At 34.0% G+C, this 20,775-nt stretch overlaps 1 protein-coding gene across 1 annotated transcript in view; it reads left to right on the top strand.

Moving 5' to 3' along the window:
- The first annotated feature begins 747 nt into the window (after positions 1 to 747).
- LOC136851804 (uncharacterized) overlaps positions 748 to 20,775 on the top strand; it is a 25,995-nt gene continuing 5,967 nt past the window's right edge. The window contains exon 1 of the mRNA XM_067126115.1: positions 748 to 1,056. Coding sequence (XP_066982216.1) covers positions 748 to 1,056 — 309 coding nt within the window. The remainder of the gene's footprint in view (positions 1,057 to 20,775) is intronic.

Genomic DNA, 20,775 nt, shown 5'->3' with positions numbered 1-20,775 from the left:
CTCCCATATCAGAAATTCGCGTCTATAAAATACAGTCGGCTAGTTTTTGGCTCGAGGAAATAAAGATTAGTAAGAGAAATAAGAAAAATTAGTTGCGACGTATAATTGAAGGAGATTCTGACAGATTGATAAACTGTTGAATAAAACAAAAGGAATAATAAAGTAATTAAAAGATACTCATAGTAGCACGAGCCTTGAAATGGAGAAACAAATCCATACTTATTTATTGGTACATATATTTAAAAACAAACCTTTCGGGAATCCGTTCGATTCCGTAAGGGGAATCGGACACATTCCCGAAACCCCTGTGTATAGATTTATTTCTTAAAATAAAAATACCATTACAAAATTGTGGATTTGTTTCTCCAATAAAGTAATTAGTAAGTTGGTGTAATAAATGGGATAAAGTAATGGTAAATACAGACATTTCTCGAACAAAGAAAAGTGAAAAATTCAGTGAATATTGACAATATTGCCGAAGACTGGCGTGAGATGAATAAGAAAATGCAACTGACACAAATATACCTAAATGACTCAATAGACAAACGACACCGAATCAGAGATTGACCAGATAAATAAATAACCGCTAAGATGGAAGAAAACTAAAAGAATCATGAAAGAAATAAAGAAGCAACAGACGGTGCAAAAACACAATAGCATTATGATAAAAGTAGCAATAACCTCGCTGTAATAATAATAATAATAATAATAATAATAATAATAATAATAATAATAATAATAATAATAATGGTAAGACCTAGTCACAACTACAAAGCCAGTGAGAGAGGCTACTCGAGCGCTAATGACAGCAACCAGTTCAAAGAGAAGAAGAAGAAGAAGAAGAAGAAGAAGAAGAAGAAGAAGAAGAAGAAGAAGAAGAAAAACGTCACCGCAAAAACCCAAACAAAAGAAAACGCGTCGTCTGTGAAGCGCTCCCACAAGCGCGTTTCGGTGCTGTTCGTATGCCATGTAGCGCAAAATAGCCAGCGTCAGGAGCCTAATATCGCAGCTACAATCAGCACGACTCCCAAAACCAACAACCGCATGGAGCTTACGGTTGGTCATACCTAACCCCCACCCCCAAAACCCGCCCCACCTCTCTAGCCACCTACACCCATCTTAACACTCCCTCCAACCCCCTTCCCTACACAACGACCAGCAATCCGGCCCCGCCCCCCCGCCTCCTCCAACCTTCATTTTAACATTGTACCTCCTCCTGTTTTTTTGGTCAGAGCCATCTCGTATTTTTCTCTTTGTGGGGGAAAAGAGAGAGAGAGAAAAAAAGCTTTTGTGGTGGTTTAAAAAAAATTTACTTTTCTCTAAATTTTTATTACGAATTGTTTTATTTTACTGTATTAAAGGCATGGATACTGAAATAAACAAAATACAAGTTGAGTGGGCGAATATCGCAGGAGAGGTTGGTGGAATAAGTTTTAATCTTAAGTGGTTTAAAACAGAAAATCTCAGTTGGAGTGATAGCAGCATTTCATAATTTTTTTTTTTTTTTTTTTACTGGAGGTGCTGATTTCAATTTTTCAACTCTTAATATCCATTCCTGTATCTTCAACCAACATATCCATAAACACTATCAGACACAATCACTTAATCGCTTTTCCAATTCCTACATCATTAAGTTCTGTTATTATTATTATTATTATTATTATTATTATTATTATTATTATTATTATTGATGAGACGCATCTAACGACTAACGAATTGGAGGTACTGATACACAATAAGGCTAAAAAGTAGGAAGAAAGAGAAAGGTAAGTTTTAAAAATTCGTTAAATTTTTCTCATCAATAATAATAATAATAATAATAATAATAATAATAATAATAATAATAATAATAATAATAAAATAATAATAAGGAAAAAGAAAAGGCAACAGAAGTCAACAAAAGGCCTAGAATAGCCAATAATACAACGGAATAGTTGAGATAGAACTAAAACGAAAAATGAACACGTAAAGATAAAAGTGATATTTCGCATCTCATCCCTGTGACTATATAATGGACAAGTCATTATTTCAAGGTAATCAACTGTAACCCACTTTACCAACAATGTCAAGACTTGTAAACATAACTTCTTATAAGAGATTCAATTTGCAGAATAGCTGCTTACGGAATTAAATACTGCCTATGAGACGGTTACTAAAATTTAATCTATATATTTCGAATTGCAAATACGAATACCAGCTTAATCTTTCCGGTTCTTTCCACAAGATATATACATAGCACTGAAGGAACAGAAATTACACATAACGGAAAAGTAACAGTCCAAAGAAAATAAAAATGGCTAAAACATGAATCACAGAGCCTCAAAAGGTTACCGTAAAGTTATTGATTATTGTGAAGTGCTAAATTCCTCAGGTGAGATAATATCTGTGATCAGCCGAATGACTGGCGAGACAGTGATTAATTGCAGGGTGTTGGATGTCACAGGCAATACATATCTGTATTTCATAACAAGATTAATTATGTCCCCTGTTGATTAATATGAAGTGATGCAGGTTACAGACACTCTGTCATCGATAATAACTGCCCTAACATTATTCATAATGTAAATGAATGGGAATACAATATTACTTCTATTTACAGTGGGTTAATCTGCAAGTTTGTACGACTCGCTCTCATGGACTTCAACATCCATATCTCTCTCTCTCTCTCTCTCATGAAAAGGTGAACAACATTCCTTGCTTTCCATGACAGCAAGTACAGATGTTGCCCAGTATTAACATAAAGAATACAAGATTCGTCATAACCACTGACTTTATCATAAGCTAGCCATTCCACGTACTGTCAACATCTCTTACATCCATCACCAACCCCTTGGAATTCCCTTTAAATTTCTAGCCCCCCTTCCCCTTTTCCCAAGCCACCCTCTAAAGCTACACAAAGGAAGTTTTAAAGTATCTTGGGCACTCCATTTCTCACAATGTCTGTCCGCTGATGAAGTGCTGACGGACCGCGCCTAGAAAGTATGGCTGTTTGTAAGAAAATAACTGCGGGCGAGATGAAGGTGAAGACAGCGAGTGTTCGTGGCGTTTATGATCCTGGTGACAGAGGTGTTGTTATTTAAGAACACAAGAGCGAAAAAAGAAAGAGCGTCGTGCCCTCGTACTTCTTGAATGGTCTGTTGACGAAGGAGTGATATTTTGATTATGCAGCAATGAAAGGGTTGAGTTCATGTGGTTGCTCTGGGGTTCTGAAAAGGCGTTTTAAGATAATATGGAAAATATATTTTATCCAGTGGTTTTTTTTTCACAATAAGAACATTGAAATTATGCTAAAAGAAAGAGCAAAAACAACTTATTAGCTCTGTATACCTATCTTTTATTGATGCTACGCCTCTCACAGGTTGGGAGGGGGTGTCCAATAAACTAGTCTCTCACGAATCACAATTCAATTCTCAGCGGATTAGTAAAAATTTCACTACTTGTAGTTTAGCCAAGGTTAGTAATTCATACAAAAAATATTTTACCATAAGTTTGAAGTCATTTGAAATTTAATTTGAACAAAGATTGCCTTCACAATATCAGCTTTAATTTACCAGCATAATGCAGATTCTTGCCGTCCTGAAGAAGTTTTGTTCTAACTTTCAGTAAAATAATGGATGGCCGATACTTACGTCATCTACATTCTCGAAATTATCAAAATATAAATTCCAGATATACATGTAATTATTATGATACAATTAGGGCAGAAAATCATTCAGTTGAATAATAAAAATAATAACTGTGGCGTACAAGCAAGGGTACTAATAAATTTAGAAAAGGTTATTGAGTGATAATCCCACTAAGTCAGGCAGTGAAGAAGCCATAGCATTAATCATAGCAATCAATGCATGGAAATTGAGAACTACGAATGCTAATATTATAGTTCCTTTCCTTCTTGGACGAAGGTCACGTGATAATTATCCTGCTGTCGTTTTCTGCAACTTAAGAATGGACACAAAGGGGAAAGGAAGGGGAGATGGAAGAGAGGGGAATGGGTAGGGAAGGGAGGGGGAAGGGAAGGGGTACGGGAGGGGAAGGGAAGATGGAGGTGGTGGGGAAGGGGGAGGGGAGGGAGAGCTCAAAAGGATAACTATTTTCATTACGTCACCATGGCTCCTTTCCAGGCGATGTTTTCCACTGGTCTAAACATTTAGATAAAACGTTCTGTCGGGGTGAAGGGAATCTATATCATTCAGGTCATTTGTTTTCTTTTGTATACTTTATTTACCTTTCCCGGTCTTCTAAATTTGTCACTCGGGGAGGGAGGCTGTTGTGGCATGTCACTGTTCACAGACATTTGCCAGTTCTGCAAAACTAGGTATAAATGAAGCAGTGTTCCTTCTTTTAACTTTCTAAGCAAGATAGAGCGGCAGTGATAGTGATATAGTTGTAGTGCGTTATAACAGTAGCAGTGATCGTTGTACTACTTACTGTATTGACAATTCAAATGAGTAGCACAGCAAAGTATAATGTAATTCTTTTTATAATAACTAACGACTAAATTTCGAAATGTGCCATAGTCACAAAATCATATGCAGATGAATATAATTCATATAATAGGATATCATATATTTATTACACTGTACTGTATTTATAAAAACATACGGACTCACTTCAGTTATACCTGATTTCTTTAGAAGAGAGAATTAGTATAATTTCTGTTGGGTACAATGCATTAGGTGAAAGATTAAACATAAAGCAACGAAAGAAACTGAAAAAGGATAAAATGAAATGGAATAGACACAAACGTCGTGACATGGAAAAACCCCTTGAAAAGAGAATAAAACAAAACCTAACATCGGTAAAAAATGGAGTTTTATGGACTAACAAAATAAAATAAGTAATTTTTAAGGAATATTAAGTAATTTAAAAGATACAAACAAGCAAACAAAGAGGAAAAACGAGAGGGACTGAACGAAGTCGAGAGACCGATATGCAGATGAAGCACTCTGCGAATTTGGATACAGAGTATTACAGGCATCTACCGTGGGGGGGAAACTATTAAAAAAGTTGTAAAACATATATGGATGTATATCCCTTCATCCCTAAGGGAACATGGTTAGATCTGCATGTGTGTGTATATATATATATATATATATATATATATATATATATATATATATATATATATATATATATATATATATATATATATATATATATATATATATATATATATATATATATATATATTATTTTAGTGATACAAGCTTCCCGTTTCTCAGCAGCGAGTCTACTGGGGTGAAGTTGCTGGTCCCATATACTTTTTCTCGACCCCAGCAGACATTGTTGGACGTGAGCATTCATGGACCCAGCAAAAGTGAGTACTTAGTACTGCATCACTCAGCCATGTTCAAAGTGGTCGGCAGGAGAGCCACAGTTAAATACATACATACATACATACATATATATATATATATATATATATATATATATATATATATATGCATATATATATTTAAATAAATATAAATATATATATATACATATATATATTTAAATATATATATATATATATATATATATATATATATATATATATATATATATATATATATATCGGTGAATGATGGTAGTGGATGTTCTTCCCATACATGTATACAAAATAAAATTTTAAATAAATTTCTCGCGCCTTATGAAGTGCCTAGTAGCATTTAAATGAGAGAATAAGTTGTAGGCTTCAAAAGGATTTTAAATCTTATCCAAAAATTTTAAGCTGCAAAACCTTGCAACGGAGATCAATCTCATTTCATTACTTGGTACATTAACGTGTAAATATGCTGTACTTTCTAGGCCCATCTGTGTTTTAAAACTATGAATTCGCGTTTTCGAATTGAATATAGAATTTAGGGACCTATGAGACCATTCAGAGCTGAAACAGAAATTGACAGTAAAAGATTTCAAAGGTGTAACAGGAGGAAAATTTCTCAGCTGCACTATGAACCAACTGCTAGGAGAGGGTAGAAAGTAAGATGGAAGAAAAGAGAATATGAAAGGAGGTACAGTAAAACGAACGAAAAGGGTTGCAGCTAGGGGCCGAAGACACGCTGCAAAGAACCTTAAGTAATGCCTACAGTGCACCACATGAGGTGCACTGACGGTACTATTCCCTACGGGGGGCGTATTCGTCCAAATAAAAGAACAATAATAATAGAAAATTGTGCAGTGAGGTTGATATTTCCACAGTTGTTGGAAACAGTTTCAATAATAAAAAATTAAACGACTCTAATTGCTTGTAAAAAAGAAAGACTTGATAAAAGTCAATCAGAAAAAAAAAACAGTGCTAAGAAACAAAATTATAAGTCAATAATTTTGAGAATATCAATGCAAAAGCACTAACAGACAACATTCACACATCTCACAACAATAACGAGAAAATTATTTTTAAATGTTCACAAAAATATGCCCAAAAGTGGTATCATGACAAAAGTATCGACATATCCTGAATAATTCAGATAATAAAACAAATATCCAAAATAACATCAACAGAACTAACAGAGAAAACAACAAAATTCTTATAAAAAATATCGTGTAAAAAAAAAAAGGCAATTCGATAACCAGAGTATCAATGTAATCATTACCGAATAAAGAATAAACCTTCTGAGCCATTACCCAATTCCGAGACAAAGATGAATGAACAGAGTAAAGGTGAAGAATGGGGGTATAGAGGAGAACGATAAGTAAGAGGAGGAGGAGGAGGAGGAGGAGCAACAGGAGGAAGGGGGGTGGGTGAGGAGGATAGAAGGTTGATAAATGGTGATGGAAAGGGATAGGGTGAAAGATAAAAGAGACCCGAGTCTGGAGGGAGGAGAAAGAAGGCGAAATGGATAAGATACGAGGCGGTCGTTCACTACATTTCTGCAATCTCTCTCTCTCTCTCTCTCTCTCTCTCTCTCTCTCACACACTCACTCACACACACACACACACACACACACACACATACATATATATATATATATATATATATATATATATATATATATATATATATATATATATAAATAAAAGAAAATTATGTATAGATACGTTTGAATAAAGATGAGAGAGAGAGAGAGAGAGAGAGAGAGAGAAGAGAGAAAAGAAAATTAGAGAGATAGAGAGAGCCTTGTTTGAATTTCGTCCTTTAATAGAGAGAGAGAGAGAGAGAGAGAGAGAGAGAGAGAGAGAGAGAGAGAGAGAGAGAGAGAGAGAGAGAGAGAGAGAGAAACTTGTTCCTCATCTTTCGTCCTTTAATTCTCATGGCACAGAGAGAGAGAGAGAGAGAGAGAGAGAGAGAGAGAGAGAGAGAGAGAGCCAAACTTGTTCCTCATCTTTCGTCCTTTAATTTCTCATGGCAGAGAGAGAGAGAGAGAGAAAGAGAGAGAGAGAGAGAGATCCTTGTGTTTCGTCACAGGTAATTTTATTTTCAGTAGCGAGCGAGAGAAACTACGGGGAGTGAAACATTGTTTCTAGTCATACGTAATTTCATTTTTAACAGCAAGCGAGGGACTACGGTCCGTTTGTTCGCGAGAGCACAAACAGTAATCCCATAACGAATATCGTACCCGCGGCATGAAAAGGCGGGAAAGGATTATGTAAACACCATGCCCGATATCACTGAAATATTAATGTTGTTTGCGAGCGAGGAAGCCATTTGCGTCGTCTGCAATAAAAGTTGCAGGTATTCAAGAAATTTCTCTCCAACTTTAAGATGTTTCTTCCCAACTTTTTTTTTCCTCCTCCTCCTCCTCCTACTTCTTCTTCTTCTTCTTCTTCTTCTTCTTCTTCTTCTTCTTCTTCTTCTTCTTCTTCTTCTTCTTCTTCTTCTTCTTCTTCTCGAAGACGGGACGAACTCTCACGTACAGGTTTCCATCTTCCAACTTTTGGCGATATTTGGGGAAAGACAAATTTGCCCGGAAGAGTCTTTATGAGAAATTTCTATTCATATTCCCGTCAGGACTTTTTTTTTTCTTCTTCTTCCCCTTGCTGATTGTTGTTATTTTGTACTTGCAGCAGATCCGGGAAATGAAAAGCATTGATCTTTTCGTCAATCAGAACTCGTTCACGTCGCTGCTCAACTATTGACAGAGCGTCTGCAAATTTGGGTACCCACAATTGCAGAAAAGAAATGTGTAGAAATGGAATCCTGGATCTCTCTCTCTCTCTCTCTCTCTCTCTCTCTCTCTCTCTCTCTCTCTCTCTCTCTCTTATATAATATCTTATCTTTTGCTTTTCTTCTTTAAGAAGGATTCATTACAAAAACACCACATATATATATAACATAACTTTCCATATTAGATTTTCTTTTTCAATATCTATTGGCACCTAGTAGGTTATGCATAGATAATTTGGGACCCTAAAACCAGGTACCTCATATGACTAGATTTGAGAAACTGAAGTTGTATACTTTAAATATTATTTAGCTTCAATAGCAAACGCTTATTATATTTTCCAAACAACTAATAAACACAAACAGATACATCCGAGTTTCTATTTTACTTTTTTTACTTCAGTATTTTACTAAAAATGTTCAAACCACTGCAAGTAATGATTTTCACTGGAGAAAATTCGATCACTCTCACGATTTGGATAGTTGAAAATCGCATTGAAATCAATAAACATTAAAACTCATCGTTACTATTAATTACTTTTTGTCCCAAGCAGGGGGTGTCTTAGGGTAGCGACCACATAAACCCTGGCATCCAGTGCATGATAATGATGACAAGTAATTATTATTTTTATAATTATTATTATTATCGAAAATAATCCACAATCAATTAGGTGGGCAACAGAAATATATTTCTAATTTACATCAGGGTCCAACCTGGGATTCTAAAATGGCGTATAAGACCGGTTGTTAGTCAGAGTTCGTTTCCGTAATGTGTTACAAATTTATTATCATTGTTATATTATTACTGATGCTCCAAATGACATTACCATTTCCACCATTATGGCACCTTATTTACCCCCCCTCATTAACGGCAATTGTCATCACCCGCACCATCAACTGGGGCACCATAGAAATAATCCCAAACCGAACAGCGAACTTACAAAAACTAACGCAGTCCCCATTTCCCCGAACAGAGCCATTTCTCGATTTTCTCTAATCAACGCTAAACACACCCACGGCCTTTTTTTTTCTTTTTTCTTTTCAAAGGCGCACCGCATATGTTAATTAAGCAAGCAATGGGCGGGAAATCAAGCAGAGAAAATCAATTTAAGCGCCTTTCCAAGTTGATTCGTCGATAACAACTCAAACGTCATCAGCTGTAAATTAAAACGTCACTATGATTGATGGCAGAGGCCGAAGCAGCCTTAATTGTATGTGATTTCCATCGCTTTAGCGTCGGGGCCCCAGTCTCTCCTCATTAAGGGCTTTTTTCAGGGATTGTTCAGTGGGGGACCGACGGATTTTGGGGGAAATTTCTGAGAAAATTGTTCAGTACGGAAGATATTAGCTTTTTTTTTTTTTTTTTCTTTGTTTTTTTTCTGTCGCAGCATGAACTTCTCATTACAACCCTAAAACAATTCTCCCTGTATTTTAATAATTTACTTATTTATTAATTTGGAAATTCCTAATTCCTTTTCTCCTTTTCCAGTAACTGATCTCTTCTTTTTGTGTTTACTATTGTCCTCTGTCACCGCTTTAAAATGAAAACCATATTCGTTGGAAGCTTGAATTTCAAGTCAATGGCCCTGTGGGTTTGTTCCATATGAATAGGGTTCATGTTTTGAATAATAATAATAATAATAACAATAATAATACTCATAATAATAATAATAATAATAATAGTTAAATTTAGTCAAGTTCTTGAGAAAGGGTTACTGATTTGTGATTTTATTACCATTTATATTTATATTCTCTTTTATTCATTTTAGAGCTGTCTTTTGATTACGTCTCATCCAGGATATTAAACAACTGATTTTGTATGTATACCCTTTAAAAGGGGTTTCCAAGAAAATCAGATGATTTGCTAAGATCTCAAATTACAATTTTTCGTATATAGAAAATATCAAGAGAGATTTGTGTTTTCAGGAAGGTTTCACTGAGAATAAGATATGGAGGCAGGATATGATAATTCACCCAACACGATCAACTCTCAGATTAGACGCTGGTCATTAATTCGGCACAGAACGGAATTACAGGCTTCTGATAACCATACTACTACCTACATTCACTATGCGAAGTCTGTCTTTCTCATTTTCACTTTCAAGCTTTTTATTTTAATAACTGACTTTAATGTGGCTGGGTAAAAATATACTACAAAAGTTAGCAACAACAACTGTAACGTATATATATATATATATATATATATATATATATATATATATATATATATATATATATATATATTATATATATATATATATATATATGTTTATATATATATATATATATATATATATATATATATATATATATATATATATATATATATGTTTATATATATATATATATATATATATATATATATATATATATATATATATATATATATATATATATATAATACATATATAAGTTTATTTATTATTATATATATATGTATATATATATATATATATATATATATATGCATGTATGTTTATTTATATATATATATATATATATATATATATATATATATATATATATATATATATATATATATATATATATATATATATATATATATGAGAGAGAGAGAGAGAGAGAGAGAGAGAGAGAGAGAGAGAGAGAGAGAGAGAGAGAGAGAGAGAGAGAGAGAGAGAGTAAGGGAAATTTAAAATATTAGTATCCATTGAATAATCTACTTAAGTATTTTGAAATGATTTTGTTACATGGTGAAAATGTTGATCAAGTACGGAAGGAAAGAAAAAAAAAACACTAGTAAATTACTTGCCATTCAGAGATCAAAAGTGTTAGAACGGAAGTGTGCCAACATCCAGTAAGTGCAAGAGTGCAAGCAAGATGACAGATAATGTTGCAAGTTGCGTAGGAGGAGGTTGCGCTAACAACTCCTGATGAGCCTTCTGTAAATGTGCAAAGACCTGAATAACTGTTGAAGCTTTCTACACTTTATTATTATAATTATTATTCAGGACACGAACCCTATTCATATGTAACACTTCACAAGAACAATTAACTTGAAATTCAAGCTTCCAAAGAACTGCTCATTTGAAAGGAGTAACAGAAGGTCACTGGTAACATAGAAAGAAGAAATGAGTTTTTTCTAAAGAAAAGAAAAATCTAAAATAAATAAATAAATAGATAAAAATGTAAATAAATTATAAAAAATACAAGGAGAGTTGTTTTAGGATAGTATTGGGCTGCATCCTCGCTTGAACTTTTGAAGTTCCAATTGCATCTTCGCTTGAAGTTTTGAAGTTCCAATTGCACCTTCGCTTGAAGTTTTGAAGTTCCAATTGTATCTTCGCTTGAAGTTTTGAAGTTCCAATTGCATCTTCCTATGAACTTTTTAAGTTCCAATTGTATCTTCCCTTGAACTTTTGAAGTTCCAGTTGCACCTTCGCTTGAACTTTTGAAGTTCCAATTGTATCTTCCTTGAACTTTTGGTGTTCCAATTGCATCTTCCCTTGAACTTTTGAAGTTCCAATTGCATCTTCGCTTGAACTTTTGAAGTTCCAATTGCATCTTCCCTTGAACTTTTGAAGTTCCAATTGCATCTTCGCTTGAACTTTTGAAGTTCCAATTGCATCTTCGCTTGAACTTTTGAAGTTCCAATTTCCTCAAGGGAGACTTGAGGAAAGATTCTCGATTCCGTAGACGAAAGCAGCGACAGCAGATGTTTCGTTTTATTCCAGATCCCCTGTCGAGTGGGAGTCGATCATTCGTGAAAATATTAACTACGCACAAGATGTGATGTCACTATGTTGAAAACATTCTCATTACTAAAACTGATGAAATTAGGGTGGCAGACAACACACCTTCTTATGTATTAAGGCTAAAGTTGAACGTTAAAAATACATATGTATAGCCAATAAATCAGTGGTTCTTAACCTGGGGTACCTGTACCCCCAAGGGGTACGAAACCTTAAACTTGGGGGTACGAGACATGATACCCAGTGCAATGGTACATCTAATAATTTCTCAGCAAGGTTTGTATCACTAATCCTTTTCATATGTTTGTACTGTATTTATATTGGATGGGGGTACGAGACAATTTTCTAAAATATAAAGGGGTACGGGCACTGGAAAACATTAAGACCCACTGCAATAAATCAATCTTGATTAGGAACGAAGCACACCATTAAACATCACAGTTTTTCGTTTTAAGTGTCTCTCTGACACAACTCCCCCTTTCCCATTCTTCCTACCAACCCTTCCCCAAAAAAAAAAAAATAAAAAACTGGCAAACAAACAAAATGTTCCAAACAACCGGATTCCCTCTCCCCAACTTCCCCCAATTCTATGCCTCTTCTCCCCCCCCCCAAAAAAAATGATTCATATTATGGAGTGTCAGGTTTTACTAAAAGGGGGTTTTTAAAATGTAATTGGAAAAGCATAATAACATTTGCTCATAGCAGCTTTGATTCATAAAAAGGCAATAAAGTCATTTTCGGCGTTGCTTTTAGGATAAAAGCAACTGAATTTGGATATGGGTTCCTCGAAAAAATAATAATTACATCATAATAATTATTCTGTGCTAATTCAAGCTCTGTGTTGTCGGAGAGTCGGCCCCATTTGGATTAAAACGAATTACTTTTTATGGCACACAATATAGCACTGTATGTACGCACACACACACACACACACACTATATATATATATATATATATATATATATATAGACAGATAGATAGATAGACAGATAGATAGATATATAGATAGATAGATAGATAGATAGATATATGTTACAGGGAATATGTGAAACCAGGGATTTCACGAAATCCCTCCCCGAAGGCTAGTACTAAACACGTCGAAACAGTGATTCTTCTACACTGTTTTGCCGTGTTCAGTATTAGCCAATGGGGAGGGTCAAATAAGTTCGCCGCGTTTAGTACTGGCCTCTGGGGAATCAAATGCACTAGGAGGCATATATATATATATATATATATATATATATATATATATATATATATATATGTGTGTGTGTGTATATGTGTGTGTGTATGTGTGTGTGTGTGTGATAGATAGATAGATAGATAGATAGATAGATAGATATATGTTACAAGGAATATGTGAAATCAGGGATTTCCGAAATACCTATGGAATATGCGAAATGACCAAATCAGTTAGGAACATTTGATCCCCGAAGACTAGTACTAAACACGGTGAAATAGTGATTCATCTACACTGTTTCGCCGTGTTTAGTACTAGCCCTGGGGGGTTCAAATGAATTTTGCCATGTTTACAGTACTAGCCCCTGGGGGATCAAATGTCCGTAAGTGCATTTGATCCCCCAGAGGCTAGTACTAAACACGGCGAACTTATTTGACGCCCCGTTGGCTAGTATTGAACATGGCGAACTTATTTGAACCCCCACTGGCTAGTACTGAACACGGCAAAACAGTGCAGAAGAATCACTGTTTCGCCGTGTCTAGTACCAGCCTTCAGTGATCAAATGTTCCTAACCGAAAAGGACATTTCACATATTCCTGTAATATATATATATATATATATATATATATATATATATATATATATATATATATATATATATATATATATGTGTATATATATGTGTGTGTATGTGTTTATATATATGTATATATATATATATATATATATATATATATATATATATATATATATATATATATATATATATATATATATATATATATATAATTATATATTTCTACGTAGACAATTACAATCAAAAGATCATTTTTAAAAACATAAGAAAATAAAAATTATGAATAAAAGGCGAAAAATTCTGGCTATACTCCTCCACTCAGTTACCACTTCCAAAGACCCCACAATCATTCAATTTTCAGCCAAATGAGAAACGACCGCGTCACGTGACGCGTCTCCCCAGAATGAGAAGTGGTACTCGGCGATGTCTTCTTGCGCACAATGACAGAACTCCCGAGTTTGTGACATTAGTCTTGATCAAGAAATGACAGCCTTGTTAACAAGTCAGTTACCACTCACTCAGCTCTACAAAGAGTAATAAAGCAATGTATTTTGTATTTATGCTCTTTTATGGGCGCAGTTTAGCTGGGTGTAGCATAATTCGTCTCATTCTGAAATTAAGGTTTTTACGGAGAGAGACGATGCTCTTATTTCAATGTTGTGTGTGACGCATTACGTCTTGTGTAGTGTGTAAATTCTTGTGGTGAGGGCGCACTCAAATTGTTTAATTTCGGCTGGGTCCCATTCATCTTTTAGTACATAATAACGTCCTGCGGATGACAAACCGTGTCTAAGAGAAACACTGAGAGCAAGGATTCAATAAGAGCTTTCAGATTAGGATTTGAGAAATGAATATATAGAGAAAAGGATTCAGGGAAAGTTTAATGTAAGGATTCAGTTGAATCACCAATCTTGATTTACTCGGCTGATTGGTTTCTGTAGACAGAAAAAATTCGGGAAGTGTTAAAAGAACGATTCAAGGAAAACATACAACAGAAATAATAATATTTATAGCGAACTTGATGGTGCGCGCTACGCTGCGCTGGAACCCGGTGCTGCCCGTCATGTCTACCCAGCCTACCTCGCCCTCACCCGGTGCGGACAAACATGTTTGCAGGATGGGGGGTGGATGCGTCATGTCTCCCCTAGCATCTCGATCCCCGCCCACACTCGGGACAGACAAACAAGAAAGATCCACTCGGATTTTATAATAATAATAATAATAATAATAATAATAATAATAATAATAATAATAATAATAATAATAATAACAAAATTAGTCGAGAGGACCAAATAAATAAATGTCAGAAGAAATTGATAATACCAGCTAAAATAGTGTGAACATAAGTGATTTTTTTTTTTTTGTACTGAAATGTCCTGCTGCCTTAATAACGTGATCATTTCAATTTATTGTTCAAAGACATCGTTAGCCAGTTTATATATACATGTATATATATATATATATATATATATATATATATATATATATATATATATATATATATATATATATATATATAATATCTTGTATTAGGTGTCATCTCAGAATTGATGATAAAAATTGTAAAGTAGTTAACACATGATAACTAAACCATATTCTTTGGTGACAGTGATTTAATTTAGGGGCAGTGCTCATGAACACTGATTAACCATGTCTTTGAACAACAAATTGAAATGATCACGTTATTAAGGCAGCAGGACATTTCAGTACAGAAAAAAATTACTTATGCTCACACTATTTTAGCTGGTATTGTTAATTTCTTCTGACACATTTGTTTCAGCATTTTTTTTTTTTATTATTATTATTATTATTATTATTATTATTATTATTATTATTATTATTATTATTATTATATATATATATATATATATATGTATATATAGATATATATATATATATATATATATATATATACATATACAATATATATATATATATATATATATATATATATATATATATATATATATATATATATATATATATATATATATATATATATATATATATACACAAATATATATATATATATACATACATATATATATGGATATATATAGGTGTGTACGTGTATAAAAAGCAAAGAAGAAGATAATAGAGTAAAATACGTTTGCAAAGCGATATAAAACTGGCCGCTATGTCAATATATCACAATAAACAATATAATGAAAACAAATATGGAAAAGACGGGCAAAAACACACCACTGACACAATGAAATCTCACTTTTTCGTGAGCATGCAACTTCGGGTCTTATATCTCATCCACGCAATAATACCCACACGCAAGTTCACCCACTCAGTCAAAACCGCACGCACAGCCTTCACCATAATCTTCACCATTAACCTACACACGAGCAGACAGTCATCATTTCTCCTTCATCTCCTCGACTCATAATCATCATCATCATCATCATCAACCACGTGTTAAATTACCCAGCATAGTAAAACGGCATGCATTCATTCTGCTGGTACCACAAATGAATGGTTTAACATGGACGCTTATGAGTTCTTTGTTCGATCTCTCAGCCGTTTCCAGCTTAGAGGAACGAGGCATTGTGGACTGCCCTCGATTCATTCATCAATCAGAGGCACAGTACGGTCAGTCTTTATTTTGAGTGAATAAATAATTTGGGGCGAAAGTTTCACCACAGTAGCAAATGTGAAGAAATAATTGTGAAATCATCTAAATTTATTATTAATATAAATGGTCTTGTGTGTGTGTGTGTGTGTGTGTATTAACATTTTTGTGTAATAAAAATCCACAATTATATAGTAAATATATTACTATGTAAAATAAACAAAGACTTTCGTAAAATGAGAGGTTAGTTTTCTTATGAATAGCTTTTAAACTACGCTCTCATTTTACAGTTTAACGTTAACACTGAGTCTTTGTTTATTTTACACAGTAATACATTTATTATTAATTGTGGATTTTTATTACACAGATTGTTTTTCACGAGATTGTGAATTTCTTACCAATTAACCTTTTTATCAGTAATCGATTCAGTGTTTGTGGAAATTTGAAGGGGGGTGGATAGCAATTAAAAAATAAAGATCGATCGCTAGTATTCATGATGCAAGATTTAACGTGTGATTAAAAAACTTTTTAAAATGTTATAAGAAACCACCATCCACTTTTTGACCTTAAACAGGAGAGCTGCTTCAAAAGTATACCCCATAAAAATTGCAAAGCTTTCTTTACAAATGACAAAATATCCCGTTTGTGGTTTCCTTCGTGACCAAACAACTGGTCTTAAAAATTACCTCTGAATTCCCCAAAATTTGAAAGCAACTCCAAACTGTGTTTTATGCCTTACAAAGCGAACAATTGATTTTATGTCGGCTCTCCAATTCAGAAAAATAACAAGAACATTATAGGTCTGCTTCGGAGTTCTCACAGTAAACACGGCTTTGTAACTGCCACTGAAGCAAGTACCACTGAACCAAGTACAGGCTACAAAATAAATGTTCTTTGCAGCCTGCCCACTGACCCTCCAGCTGAGTTACTTTCTGTATTTTAATGTCAATCTTTTTCTCTAAGGTTTTTCCCAACTAAGCTGTCCAACTTCTTTAGATCTACCTAATGCCACTGTTGAAGTCAAAATTGGAATTCAATCAAATTATAATTTAATTTTGAAAATCTGAAAAAATTAAACCATTTAAAAGTCCCTTGCAGATCTGGAGGAAAGGTTTTAATATTCCATTTTAATACTCATAAAAGAAAACATTCAATTATATTGAAATTTTGAAAATTAGAAAAAATTAAACCATTTAAAAGTCCCTTGCAAATCTGGTGGAAAGGTTTTAATATTCCATTTTAATACTCATAAAATAGAACATTCAATTGCATTGAAATTTAACTCAAAAATCAAAATAAAATACATCCTTTAATTCTCTGCCATTCTCATGGAAATGGTTTCAGTATTCCGAATTCAATATGAAAAAAAGATAAAGATTTTATGGTAACAATCAAACGCCCGAACTTTCGAAATACCGTCGGTGTCTCGAAACGAATTCGATCTAAAACGGAGCTGGGAGTTAATTAGACGCCGGGAACCAGAAAGCCAAATAAAGTAATTAACTGTAAACGACTTAATTAACTGATTTGGGTGATCTGATTTTGTTTACGACACCAAAGTACCCGGGAGCGTCAACAGACAGCCGGGAAAACAAACCTCTAAAGTCCCTGTTTTTTTCGCAACAATTGTTTGAGAGCGGGTCCGCTGGAATTCGTTGCACTGGGCGAAGCAGGGAAACAGTTTTCTTTCGTGCAATTAACAATAACCATCGCATAAAACGGAGGAGGAAGGCCAACTTCGAACGGTGATGTACCCTGCTGCGCCCGGCATTTCGAAAGGAAAATAGTTCCAGATAATTTTGTCGTATTTTTTCGTTACTTCGGCGCGACGGAAAATACCAAGTAAAGCCAGTTCGCTTTCGCGATTGGTTATTTTGAGACTGAGGCAACGTGCTGAAGAATACACGAATGTACGAAAAACGTATGGGAAAGTAAATTACTCACGGCGATTCATAAATCTGTGTGTGTGTGTGTGTGTCAGGTAGCAATTATTTACGGGATATCTGCTACATCATGAGCTTTCTTAACTTTGAATCTATGTAAAATTATCAGTCTGGAGGACATGCGTCGTATGTCATCACATATTCGCAAACCCCCTCCCCTTCAGTCCTCTCTCTCTCTCTCTCTCTCTCTCTCTCTCTCTCTCTCTCTCTCTCTCTCTCTTGCATTTTCGCAAACTCCCTCCCCTTCTCCAGTCTCTCTCTCTCTCTCTCTCTCTCTCTCTCTCTCTCTCTCTCTCTCTCTCTCTCTCTCTCTGAACAAGCAATCATCTACCCAGGGAGAAGTAGAACCAATCACCAAGTAATCTCTAAATCTCTCTTTTTGCTGGTCCTTCGTTCTTTATTACATGGGCATCAGTAATGATAATGCCACAGCCGTAAAACAGTTGGAAGAAGACATCGAGAATATAAGTGAATGGCTAGTAAAATGGATAATATCTTTCAATAAAGAAAAATGCATAGGCATAAATACTGATTATTAAATGGAAAATGCAAAGTAGACGAATTTGGGAAAGGGGATAGTGTTGCCATAAAGTACTAATTAATAACTTTTTATAAGCATATATGGGGAACAGAGATCCAAAGATTATCAATATTGGGTTGAAGTTATAATTACCACTCTGGGTAATACAACAAAACAATAACCCATCTTCTTAATGGCCTGATAAGATAGCAAGTGTAACAATGAGTAAATGGAAAATATCACCAGTTCTACCTATAAATTTATTTATTTATTAATTTGTTAATTTATTTTTCTTTTTTAATAAGTGATCTCTTCTTTCTCTATTCCCCATTACCTTCTGTTCCTTCTTTCTAATGAATAACGTATTCTTTGGAAGCTTGAATTTCAAGTCAATGCACCCTGTGGGCTTCTTCAAAATGAATAGGGTTCATCTTCTGAATAATAATAATAATAATAATAATAATAATAATAATAATAATAATAATAAGAATAAGAATAAGAAGAAGAAGAATAATAATAATAAGAAGAATAATAAGAAGGTTTTGTTAAAACAAAATGGCAGTTATATTACCAATAATAATAAATCTAATAATTTGTGTTACTTCTTTTAATGAATAATATATTTTTGGCAGTTTGAATTTCATATTTGTTTAACAAAACTTGTTCCATATGAATAGGGTTCATCTTCCGAATAATTTTAATAATAATAATAATAATAATAATAATAATAATAATAAGAAGAAGAAGAAGAAGAAGAAGAAGAAGAAGAAGAAGAAGAAGAAGCAGTAAGGCAAACGATATTACCGATAAAGAATAAATCTATATCAGCTAAAAATATGAAATGGAATTTTGACATCTCCTCCTCCTCCTCCACCCCCTCCCGGAGCTTATATATATATATATACGACGTGCGTCTGACGGAGTTTAATATCCTCCTTCGGGATCCCGAGGAGGAAGCTTGCGACTTGAGAGCCCTTTGGAGGAGATATGTTTGAGGAGGGCAAACATGTAAAGGCAGTGCCATCTTGTTACTGAATTTCGAGACAAAATTATGACTCGTGGATTATTTATTTTTCCTCTTTGAACGTGACTTGATATTGCTCTCGGGGTCCCTTATTGCTGGGTATATATAAGGAGATTCTTGTGTCATTGAAAGAATGTTTTATTATTTTATTATTATTATTATTCATAAAAATCTCATGATAAGTCACTAAAATGTTGGATAAATCCACAATGACAGTTTTTTCTTTGAGCCACAGTAAACAAAAACAAAAAAATGCTTTCCATTCACAAAAAGGTTTTTTTTTTTATCTCATGATAATAATTTTACTAATGTCCTTCCTCAAGGCTTCTGTCGCCTTTCTATCTTCACGTATCATTATGATCCGCGTTTTACACTCCAAGTTCCTGGCTCCCATTTGCATCTATAACCTATACTTCTATTAACAACTTTCATCCCTATCCTCTTACAAATTAAATCAAACCACTCGCAAGTTCATTAATATTTAGTTTATTACAAGTCAACAAGCATTAACAGCTATGCATTCAATACACAAACCTTCTATCTCTTAAACTCGCACCAAGAGCATCTCATCTTTCCTTTATTTCTCTTTATCTCTTTCCATTTGCTGCAAGCATCAAACTGCCCGAGTCATGACATTTCCGTGTTCGAGACCCATATTTAAAGTAACTCCCTTCTCAGTCTACATGCTCTCTTACAAGCTCTGCCTTGACCTTATGAACTACTAATCTCTCTCCACAACTAAAACATACTTCTTACATCTTTTGCACTTTCCGTGATATATCTCTGGAAAATAATAAGTATATTTTTTTTTTAACTACCAATGTTTTACGCTTACATTTTCCCCTTCAGTTGCATACCTGTTTCAAAGTTCTTTATTCAGAAACAGGTCCCCACATTCTCAAGACCCTACAGTGATTTTCACTTAAACCTTCCGTAAGTTGTTTTATTTTCTAAATTATAACATATCCAGATATACACCAGTTTTGTTTATTCTGTTAACAATTTCCATATATAAAATCGACAGAATTCCTTTGTTTCATTTTATCAGTCTTTTTCCCTCAAATACACTTTCTTGACACTTGCCAGTCAGTCACTCAATTGACAGCACCATCCTCTTAATAATATCATTTAACTTTACCATCATTAGGGCATC

The sequence above is a fragment of the Macrobrachium rosenbergii genome, chromosome 24 (genome assembly GCF_040412425.1).
Source record: "Macrobrachium rosenbergii isolate ZJJX-2024 chromosome 24, ASM4041242v1, whole genome shotgun sequence".
NCBI classification, from domain to species: Eukaryota; Metazoa; Arthropoda; class Malacostraca; order Decapoda; family Palaemonidae; genus Macrobrachium; species Macrobrachium rosenbergii.
This window is presented reverse-complemented; position numbering and strand designations above follow the sequence as displayed.